The sequence below is a fragment of the Lipophrys pholis genome, assembly GCF_963383615.2.
Source record: "Lipophrys pholis genome assembly, chromosome: 1".
In the NCBI taxonomy this organism is placed as follows: domain Eukaryota; kingdom Metazoa; phylum Chordata; class Actinopteri; order Blenniiformes; family Blenniidae; genus Lipophrys; species Lipophrys pholis.
The window spans coordinates 39,566,060-39,578,211 of NC_137635.1; the positions used below are offsets into that span (position 1 = coordinate 39,566,060).

Sequence of the window (12,152 nt, forward strand, 5' to 3'; positions counted from 1 at the left end):
CAAGAAACCCGTCTTCCTTTCCAATGTCCTGTGGGACGCTACAATAGTAAGGCACAGTGACTTGGATAAGTAATTTTAATGTGATTACTGGTTTGGAAATAGTAACCCGTTAGATTACTCGTTACTGAAAAAAGTGGTCATATGAGAGATGTTACTGGCATCACTGATCAGCATAGACAAAGCCTTGTAAATCAGATACTCCAAGCCAACCTGTTTTAGGAGCCTGACTATCTGAGCCAACCTGCTGCCAGATTGATAATCTGGTAGTGAGCTCATTTCCTCTCCTCACCTGAGAGTTCAGGGCGCTACAACCTCAAATCTGATGAAACATCTGCAAATGCATCCATCGACATAATGTAGACCAATGGATCATCGGTAAATCAATCTGTTTCTGTGAAATCACCAGGTGGACCCCCCAGAAGCACCTGATCTAACTAAACCTTATGGTGGCAAAAATGATGGGAGTGACATCAAATTAAAGCATCTCTAAACATCCATCCATCTTCTTTCCCACTAAGCAGGGTCGCCGATCCCAGCCTACTGTGAGTGAGGGTACACCCTGGGCAGGTCGCCAGCCTGTCACAGGGCAAACACATATAGCACCAATTGACCTCACTTGCGTACACAGGGAGAACATGCAAACTCCGCACAGAAAGGCCCCAGGTCAGACTCGAACCCATGACCTACTCGCTGTGAAGCGAGAGCGCTAACCACTGCTGTAAACAGACTTAAATAAAAAAAAGTGACCGGAGAACTGCAGATTGAATATTCTAATCACACAAGAGTAAAAAAGATAGGAGTGAATTTAAAGGTCCTCACATAATATCTTCATCAGTAATCTATATTATTCATATAGATTTACATTGACTGTTAATCCGATGGCTTTGTAACTACACGGTCAATTAATTTTCACTTTCACCATAAATGTCATATAAACACACCTCTTCATACATATTTCATTCACTTCCATTCAATGCAACCTGAGATCAATCTTTGTTTACTGTTTAGACAGCTTCTATTCAATTCTCACTCCTCTGGGTATGCCTTCAGTTCACTGTTTCTTTTTTCTGAAAGGTTGGAGGAGACCCTAAAAGGATTGAGTTGAACCACGTAGAAACCACGGGATGGACAATGTGGTAGACGAGATGGGAATATGTTGTTCATCTTAAACAATCCTGTCTTGTCAGTCCTGGCTAATCATCCTAATGTTAAATAAGCCTCTGTATGAAATTTTGATAACATGTCTTTCTATAATTGCATGATTTGTGTCTCAGAAGGAGTTTTATTCTTTCTTGGTGCTCCTGTATGACTTCATCCTGTATATATATATATTTTTTGGCAACAATATGGTTAATGGTGCTGTGATTAAGCACTTTGTTTTACAAATTCCCAGACTGGTCCCTGCATGGCTGTTTATGTGGATCAGCAGGGATCTTCCGTAGATTACACCTATAGTGACGTGCAACCTCCCAGCTTACCTGGCTCTCTGCTTTCCCTGACCCGGTAAAAGATGAAACCCACGCCCACCTGTCATCCACTCAGGAGGCTTAACAGCTTCACTGACACTATGATCCATTTATAACATGGTTGACTTTTTGACATGTTTGATATTTATGGCACTTCTCTAATTGGCAAGAGGCCCCTTCCACTAATTCTGTGATATAATGACAGTTTGGTGAAATATATTGTATGTGAATATAAATTAAATTAAGGTTCTTTCTTACTCCTTGCATATCTTTAGTTTTACCGTCCTCATTCTAACTACATTTGTTGTTAGACCTGCAGTTATAATAAAGTTGATGGTGTTTGTTGTAAGACAGAACCCTGCATGGTCGGGTAGTCTTCTCAGCCTTGTGCAGGTCAAAAGTTCTGCGACCAGAGCTCTATACTGGCTAGTAAAGCCCTTGATCTTCTGGAGGGCACCGGCAGGTTGAGACCATTTCAGAAAAGATGAGCTAATATTATCCAAGGGTAATCGTACTGAATTAGCCTCCATTATCATAGTCACAATGCAAGGGTACAACTGATTGCAACGAAAAAGCGAAAAATGGCCGTTTATCTTGATAACAGAGGGGAAAGTAACAGTTGAGTTAAGTGACGTAAACGCTATCTTGATAAATATTGTGCATGAAATATATATTTTATGCATCCTACTAACTGAATTCTAATACGATAATATAACAGATTAATAGTGGTAGTACTGTCAGGCAATTGAGAATAAATACCAGTGTTTTTGCAACATTGTTTGGCTTGTCCTCTCTGGTGTGTAGTAACACTGTCAAGTATCAGCTGTATCGCAGTCATAGGTTTAACCTCGGTCTGTCACATGATTGAGGTCACTCTCCTCAGGCTTTTTATAAATGGACCACTAGAAAGAAGCTCTGGTGCGTTGTTGAGCCGATCCTCTAAGTTTCTGTGCTGACTCTTGACTCTTTACTCTTGACTGAATAGTAGGGAGCATGTATTTCTGATTGTCAGTGACTGAAAGGAGAAGAAAATGTGTACATGTGATCTAAAAAAACCTTTTGGGGTTTGCAGTTGCTACTGAATGAAATATGCACTATATCTTTTTTTCCTTTTACGTAGAATGTAGTATGTTTGCAGGTTTCCAAAGCAGAGTGCAGAAATATCCACTTGCATGGATATGTTTAAAATCCAAATACGTGAAGTCCGCATGCATAATGAGCACCAACCTAATGAGATGACTGAGTTCCTGCGATATTCTAGATTATTGCCTCCTGTATGCCTTCGAATGAATATTCATTCATGCTTCACGTTGTACTGATCTGTATCTTCAATATTTAGTATTAAGGATCACGGTTGGAATTTCAGTCAGGATTTATTGAAGCAGTTATTTTAAGAAGTGTTGCATATTGAGGATAAATTGCAGGATTGATAACTTCAGGACAGAAAAAGAAGCTGACAGATCTCACTAAGGTACTCACTCTGTTGATAATGGAAGGAGGAAAGTGAATAACAGTAGGGCGCAGGCCAGACTGAAAATACTTTATTAGTATAACACATACTAAAATAAATACAATCTTGCTGTTGATGCTAAGATATCATTTCATTATTTTCAGAATCCCTGGTATATTTTCATTAAACTACAATCTGCTAATTCCTATTTTTCTTTTGCCAAAAGACTTCTTGCTGATTTTTGATTGTTAATTGTGACTCCCTGCTAAGTGCATAGTCAACAGAAAGCACTGGACCACTGTCAGACTGAACATCATGAACAAACATAGAGGGCCACAAAGCTTCTTATGGCAGAGCCCGCTTACGATTCCCTTTCTGTGCACAGCATCCTTGAATAGACCACACAAAGATCCTTAAGCCAAAATCCCTCCCTGGTATTTAATTCTAAATGAGTAATTACTGGGTGTGTCAGTGTGTCTTAGGTTTGCAGGAAGGCTGGGTGAAGGAGCTTATTTGCAAGCTGGCTTTAGAGCAAATACCATTCTCCCAGAGACGTACACATCGTGGAAGAAAGACCCATCGGCAGCCGGTGAAGAACCCAGTCACTTAGGGGGGAAAGACCACATACAGCCGCCAAGATGTGTGACATGGGGGGATTGGATAACCTGGTGGCCAACACGGCCTACCTAAAAGCCCAGGGTGGTGATGACAAGGAGATGAAAAAGCGCCGTCGGAGCTTGTCTCTTCCCAAACCTGAGCAGTGTGTTTCGGCACGGGCTTCCATCGAAAAGGACTTTTCAATGATATGTGAAAGACAACCTATTGGAAAAAAATACTTCCGTGAGTTCCTGTCAAGTAACCCTGAATTCAAGAATGCAGCGGACTTCCTGGATGACTTGTATGACTGGGACCTGGCTGAAGGTGCGATCAAAGAAAAGTCACGCAAAAGCATCATGACCAAGTACTGCAAGGCTGACTCCAAGAATTTCCTGACCTTCCTCACCGGAGAGCCTGCTGAACAATGCAAGACTATCACGGATGCAAATTTTGAAGATGTGATGAAAAGCAAGGTCCAGGAGGGTGTGAGAGAGTTTCTGAAAAATAAACCCTTCACAGACTTCCAAGCCAGTCCGTTCTTTGATAAGTTCCTGCAGTGGAAAGAATATGAGAAGCAACCTATCTCCGACAAATACTTCTATGAATTCCGAACTCTGGGAAAAGGAGGCTTTGGTGAGGTAAGCATGCAAATGTCTCCAGATAAAAGTGTTTCAAAACTTTATTAGTATTATGACTTTATAACTTTATAGTATTATGAACTCTCAACATTGGGATATACTCTATTTTTTCTCAATGTTCAATGAAATTCAGTCATATTACTTAAATATTACCTGAAGCAATCAAACAACTTAAGAGCCACAAAAGATAAAGATATGATCAATTAAAAAAACAACCTAAAACTGCAGAATTGGTATAAGACAGTGTTTTAATTACATTAGCTGCAAGACTATACAATAAGAGCATGGTTTTAGAGAGGAGAAAACATTGTCGAGAGTTTAAAAAAAAAGATCGATCTATCTATCTATCTATCTATCTATCTATCTATCTATCTATCTATCTATCTATCTATCTATCTATCTATCTATCTATCTATCTATCTATCTATCTATCTATCTATCTATCTATCTATCTATCTATCTATCTATCTATCTATCTATCTATCTATCTATCTATCTATCTGTCGGTAGTAAAGGAATGAGAAGGGAAGTAAATGTTTAGTTAAAGATGTGAGTGGAAGGGTGCAAGAGTGGGTGCCAAGGCACAACTGGCAAGGGTCAAGCTAAGGTCACATCTTGAACCAATTTTCTTGCCTTAATCTCTTCCACTGACTGCAAATCAAACCCAGGTTTAAGAGAAATCTATCAAACTGAGTCAAGACAAATGTCCCTTCAGAGGAGGGATTTTGTCGTTGATTGTATGAATCGTGAAAATATGGCATTTATGCAGCAACAGATTTAAGACTCAAGGTGGTAAGCATATCTGTTCTGTTGGATATATAGTGACAATACTGAAGTGCACGCATGACTATTTTTAAAAAATCTATTTCTTTCAGAGGGTTTTCTTGGCAATGACATATTTTCTTTTAGATTGTAATGTTTAGTGCAGCTCAGGGGCGAGTGCTGCCCACAGATGTGTTTGTCAGCCTGCTACTAAAAGGCCAAACTTTAATTTTGTGAACCACCTGTAACAACTAATCCTATTTTCAAATGAATAAATGACTTGTCTTTGTCCAGGTATGTGCTGTTCAGGTCAAGACCACAGGCCAGATGTATGCCTGCAAGAAGCTCTGTAAAAAGCGGCTGAAGAAGAAGGGAGGTGAGAAGATGGCCCTGCTGGAAAAGAAAATCTTGGAGAAGGTCAACAGCTTATTTCTGGTCAACTTGGGCTACGCCTATGACAGCAAGACCCACCTGTGCCTTGTCATGACCCTGATGAATGGAGGAGATCTCAAGTATCACATTTACAACATTGGTTATGATGGCAAAGGTGTGGACAAGGGCATCGAGATGAAGCGCATCATCCACTACACAGCGCAGATCACCACTGGCATTCTGCATCTGCATGACATGGATATTATCTATCGTGACATGAAGCCAGAGAACGTATTGCTGGACAGCCAAGGCCAGTGCCGACTTTCAGATTTGGGTCTGGCCATCGAAATTGTTAAAGAGAAGACTGTCACCCAAATGGTAAGTCAATATACACACAGCAGTGATGATCTGGTTGCAAAGACAAACAACACTATGTTCTACACATTTAATGCAACTGAATTCACTTAACACTCGAGGGTCTAGCTCAGTGATGTCTTCACTGACAGATTTGATATTATATACCTATAAAAAAAAGAATATTCCTGAGGAGTTTTATGTCTTTAAATCCAACTCTTTCATGTAAAATACACCAAAAATCAGGCTTTAATCTTTTCTTTATTTCTTAATATTTAATTCAGGTGATCATCTTCATACTACACATACATGTACTAAAACGCACCAATAAACAGAGTCCATCACTTGTCAAGTGCCCTGTTATCTACCTCTCATCCCCGTCTGTGTCTTCTATTTGCATATGAGGTAGGAGATAAAAACTGATCCCAGGTTCTGGACAGACTGTCAATCTTAGCAGGGTTTTCACTTTAAATCCGGACAGGGATTACGGGATCGCCTAAAGATCTGTGCAATGTGAATCCATTATATAACTCATTTGATCCTTTAGCAGTCAGATTATTGCTTGGCCATTTATAGGACACCATTTTGCTCAAAGACATCAGACCTTAGAGGTTAGAGAGGTTATAATTGACAAACACAGACACTGTGTTATCAAATAGCTCCTTATATTCTACTACTATGGGAGCTACCTGAATGTAAATGTCACAGTATGAACTGTTATTGCAATTTTCTAGAGGGATCTGGGACTCACCATGTGTTGTCACTCTTCCTTTAATATCGTATAATACTTAAGGAATATTACAGATGAAAAAGAGCTGAAGCAGTTTGTACTGGGGTTTCTTTGAGCTTACTTGCAGGAGCAAAGAGTAAGCCCCCGGCTCTATGAAAGTCCAATAAGCTCATTATCCAGCGCACTGATGCTCCTCTGCCGGCCAGAATGACTGGGCTAACCTCAAACAAGCAGGGCTGGCTTTGGTCCCTTAATCCTCTTAGTGGGCATTACACAAGTCTGTCTCTGATTAGATTGACAGATCCAGGTAAAAGTTACACTGAATATGTTTAGACATGAGAGTTTACAGAGTGATATACTCCAGATTATTTCAAATCTGTTAAATAACAATGCTCATATGGGAAACAGTACTTTGTGCAGCTGAAGGCCACCAGGGGGAATGGTAGACAGTGACATTCTTTGGTTAATTTAATTGTCTTGTAGTAAATATCAAAATTTAAAGAAGCTTTGCATTTACATCTAATTTTCAATAGAGACTCATACTGGACCATGTAATCACTAATTAGATTATACAACCCCATGTCCTGAGTCTGGTGTGACTCTTGTGAAAGCAAAGATTAGATCAAGAAACCACCAGTTGTGCTGAGTGATGACAGATTCACATACAAACTGTAAAGTCACTATTCAGGTCACTTTAAGGATTGACCAAAAATACATAAATCTGAAACACGGATTAAAAACATGGCAACTACACACTCACAATTTCAATACCGTAAAGTATTAACTGAAATACTTTGAGCGCATGTGTCTTTGGTGCTGCTACATTCAAACAATGTAAGAACAGTGCAATAGTACTCATGGCGATTTGTTTGTGGTGACAAACAGTGGGTGACTTGTTAATGGTATGTGTGCATTTTTGAACACAGTTGTTTTATTTGGACGCATTTCTAGGAGTGGCTCGAGCACCCAGAAATGGTCAGCCTTTATATAAGAGGCTGGACAACTCTGTCAGTGTGTAGACACATACAACTCTTGACAGGTAGTAGGCTTAGCATTAGGATTAAGCTCCTGTGCCGAGACCGCAGGTGAGGTCATATAGATAAGGGAGGTGGCATCGGGGTGAAGCAGAAGAGCAGGGAGAAAGTAGCGTTACAGTTGAGAGGGAGTAGGAAAAGGACTATGGGCACCAGAGTGGGAAAAAGAGTAGTGCTAAGCCTTGATTAGAATGTTTGGATCTCTCAAGGGTTTGGATAACATGTAAACTATTAAACACGTTGTCTAAATTTGCATTTGTTTGTTGACATATCATATAAAACATATCAAAGGGGAATCACATACATATCGTTGATTTCATCCTGCTCCTATCTCCTCTCTCTCGATCAGGCCGGTACTGGGGCCTACATGGCTCCCGAGATCCTGACAAAAACTCCATACAGGACGTCAGTGGACTGGTGGGCCCTGGGCTGCAGTATCTATGAGATGGTTGCCGGCTACACCCCCTTTAAAGGCCCTGAGAGCAAGAAGGAGAAGGTGGAGAAGGAGGAGGTGCAGCGGCGCATCATTAATGAGGAGCCAAAGTGGGAGCACAAGTGCTTTGATGCCGCTACCAAAGACATCATCCAGCTCTTCCTCAAGAAAAAAATTGAGGAGCGCCTGGGCATGAGGTAACAAGTGCTTCTATTCTGTTCAGGTATAAAGAGGCTCTGACTGATTTCATAGTTGATCCATATATAATGTTGGCACCAAAAAGGTTGTGACATTACAGAGTAAGACATGTAATGACTTCCTGATACACTACTAGCAACCATTGAGTACTCATATATGCATACTAGCATAATTGTAAAACCCAGATGGTAAAGTTGTTTTTCCCCCTTCTTTTCTTTAGGAACAACATAGAGGATCCCAGGAAGCACGAGTGGTTCAAGACCATCAACTTTCCGAGGCTGGAAGCAGGGCTGGTGGATCCTCCATGGACCCCAAAGCCCAACGTCGTCTATGCTAAGGACACTGGCGACATTGCAGAGTTTTCTGAGATCAAGGGCATTGAGTTTGATGCCAAGGACGACAAATTCTTTAAGGAGTTCAGCACTGGTGCTGTGCCCATCCAGTGGCAGCATGAGATGATTGACAGTGGACTCTTTGACGAGCTCAATGATCCAAACAGGAAAGAGGGCGGAGGAGGTTTTGATGATGAGAAGAAATCCGGCACGTGTATAGTGCTGTGAGCAGCCACATTAGATCTCAATTACCAGTAATAACGCTCAATCATTTATCTTCTCAGTCACAAACAAGATCACACGGATGTTAAAAAAAAAAAAGATCAGATATTTGAGAGGTAAGAAGTCTTTGCTGAGAAAGATGCACCGTCCCTCTCTTACAGGGGTGCTCAGGGTTTAGCGATCATCTGCTCTTGAGCCAAAGCTCAACAAAATATAAAGGATGTGAGGATGTTTTTCAACATTCTCTCCTTGGTTGTCTTGAAGGTATGTGTATGTAACATTGTAGACTTGCCACATGCTGCATGAATGAGTGTAGGAGTAAGTTTGATAAAGTTTCTTCATTGGGACGCTATCTTAGGAGTACTTGAATGTTCCGGGTCCTAGAAATACTATATTACTTTGAAGTTCTCTAAATTCAAGCGAAGAACAGAAACCATTTTGTAACATTAAAGACGATACTCAAATTGGTGAAACACAAAGCCAGTGAATGGCATTTTACACCAAAGAATGAGTTCTTTAGCACTATTATGCCCTTTATTAATCCCATCATGAGGTGACACTGTTCTACAAAGAAAAGTGCTTTCCAACGACTACGAATAGTGAAATGTTATCATTTTGAACCTCATTTAATTTCAATGGGAGTGATTATCCCGTGACCCAGCATTGTAGTTTTGTACATGAAAACGATAAAAGGGAGATTGTATGTATTGTATATATATAAAGTATTTATATTATAAATATATGCACAGAGAAAAGAAAAGATAAATATTTAGAATCGTTTTAAAGAAAATGAAGAATACCCGTCACCTATTCCCTGAGTCGCTCTATTATTGGTGCTAAAAGGCTCAAAATAGTGAGAATTGAAGATTCTAGCCCTGGGACGTTAGGAGGAAACATGAGAGGAGAACTAGCAGGTCAATGCTGCTTATGAAGGAGAAACATTTAGAGGAGTTGGGCATTAAATTCCTGCACCAGGAATGGGAAAGTTTTCAATCTCCATGGCCCCGAAACACTGTGATAATTCACGGCTTCAATTGTAGCTTGGGACGAGTGTGAATAATACAACGTAGCCTGATAAAGAGGAAAAGGTCTCACTCATAAGGCTTTTCCACCAAAAAGAACCAGGAGCTCGTTCAGGGCCGGTGCCAGGGCCAGGTCTTAAATGAGCACCGCCAAAAAAACGGTTCTTTTTCTATTGTCAACGGAGCCAAGCGAGAGCCACGTCATTGCACCACTCCAAAACGTCGTACGTCACTGATTTCACCAACGAAGCGCTGGCAGCGTGCATACAGGTACGAGGAGATGGACTGTATTCATCGGTTTGCTCCGGGTTGCTCCCTCTAGTTTGGCCTGAATCTCAGACGCAGACCAAAGAGCGAGAAAACACTGCGTCTCCTCGTCGCTTTATTGGTTATTTTTCACGTCCGTCTTGCTTTTGTCCGGAGCCCCGGAGTGGCCATAGAGAAACAAAAAACCCAAAACCCAAAACCCAACCCCCCTTCCAAAAAAATTATGTTACCATGAAAAGCGTGAAAAAAACGACAATAGAAAACTGTTTCTAAATTATATATCGGACGCAGGTGACAGGACAGAGAAGGAGCTCTGCAGCACCGACGAGAGCCACGGCTCCATGATCGTGGGTTCAATTATCTCGTCCCCTCGTATTAATAACTTGAGGGAGTGATTTATTAAATCGTTCGCATGCGTTATTTTTATTATTTTCTCTATAACTACTCCGGGGCTCCGTGTTCGCTGTAGATTTCCGAAAGCCCGGTTGCTGATGGTCCGTCTTGTAGGTAGCGATACCTCCGGCGATAACTCCGCCCCCAGCTGATGACTTATCAGGCCCCGGTCTGGCCCCTCTCTGGCCCAGCAACGAAGTGGGGCCAGCTTAGCACCAGTTTAGCCCCTGATTGGCCGGGGCTTTGGCAGTGGAAAGGCAAAGAACTGGTGCTAAGTCCTGCCAGTGGTTTCGGACGAGCACCTGGTTCTTTCTGGTGGAAAAGCCCCCTCAGTGATTCCTGAGTCCCGAGACTTTGGTTAGTTCAAAGAAACTCTGTTATTTTTGTTTACTTGTCTCAAGATACTTATTTGCTTATTTTTAAATGTCCAGCTCTTGGGCAGGGTTGAGTTTTTACAGGTAACGTATGTTATAAATATGTTGGATATGTATTTGTAAATAAAAACAGGAGAGGACTCGGTACAGGTAGAAATGTCAAACATAAAGCAGAATGTTCCTTGAACCTTGTATTATGTGAATAAAATAAGCTATATGTCTTTTAAAAAATGTTTTTCCTCTGATAATTAACATTCATATATTGTCATTTGTTGGAGCCACGATGTTTAATTACATGCTACCTCCAGGAACCAGTCCCAAATAGTTAAGTGTGACGCATGTACTTGTGGCTATATATAACCATGGAGAAAGTGTCGCCGAGGACTCTGGAGTAAAACCTAAAAATGTCAGCTACATTAATCTTGTTCAGGATGCTGACTACAGCCAGGCTGTTCTTCAGGCTGCCGCAAATTGGCAAGTTCAACTCTTAGCTGATAAGGCGATAACCAGTGCTATCCTTGCGCCTCCTTTTCTTAAATCAGCTTCAAATCCCGTCAGGTTCTGAAGTATTTCAATGTTACTGCCACGTGAAGGGTCCAGGCAGACATCAGCAGCTGACCTGGAAAACATCCTTGAACAACATTTTGGAAGTAAATGTCTTTGTGAGGTGTGGCTGATGTTTGAAGGCAATACTACAAATTGGTCAATTACCTGTTCTGGGATTGACAACTGAAGGAGTGAACTAATGATGCAAAACAATGGCACATCAAGCTACGACGATAGTTTTTCTACAGTTCTTGCAAAATTTTGCAACATCTTGCAATAATGTGAGAGAAGTGAAAGAATGAAAAATATCTGATTAGTATGTTATTTTCTCTCCGGCAGCACTTGTTTACAGCGGACTACTTCAAGGACGGTAAGAGCTTAGAAGACATTAAGGTGGATTCCTTCTTCAGCTAAACCCCAGGAGATTACCTCACATATAGCAGGATCTGGGAACAGACTGCTGTTGACAGCGAAGGATGGAGATGGCCTGAGAGCACTGTGAGAGCTGGACAGGTGGAGGTGCTGTGAAATCAAAACAGCAAGTGTGACAAGACTTTCTTTACATTTAACTTGATATGAGGGAGTGCAGTTACAGGTCCGTGCTTCGATTTGTGTCACTTTCTTGCATGACTCAATATGACAGAAAATATCAATGATGTCATCACACCAATTTAATTAGTAAAATGATTTATTGATTAAATATTTATGTTATTTTAGCAACGTCAAACAAATATCATTTTCTTCCAAAGTTTTACAAGTCAATTTTGTTAGAAAAAAAATAGTCATTGTCACTTTTATTTTCAAATATGATCATATTTCATGGAAAAATACTGGTTGCACCACCTGGTGGTTTTGGTTCTGTAGTAAAGAAACAAATGGCTTGTAAAAAGGCACTCACAATCGACTGTTTAATGCCTTTTGGGAACATCATGCGGGCCTAGTTCAAGCTCAGCTGTGACTGC

General features: G+C 40.8%; 1 protein-coding gene across 1 annotated transcript; it reads left to right on the forward strand.

Moving 5' to 3' along the window:
• The first annotated feature begins 3,356 nt into the window (after positions 1–3,356).
• On the forward strand, positions 3,357–9,268 carry grk7a (G protein-coupled receptor kinase 7a). The gene is made up of 4 exons (XM_080459665.1): positions 3,357–4,151; positions 5,208–5,663; positions 7,753–8,033; positions 8,255–9,268. Exons 1-4 carry the CDS (start codon positions 3,555–3,557, stop codon positions 8,592–8,594), a joined length of 1,674 nt encoding a protein of 557 aa, XP_080315791.1. The 5' UTR covers positions 3,357–3,554; the 3' UTR covers positions 8,595–9,268.
• The last annotated feature ends 2,884 nt before the right edge of the window (positions 9,269–12,152 follow it).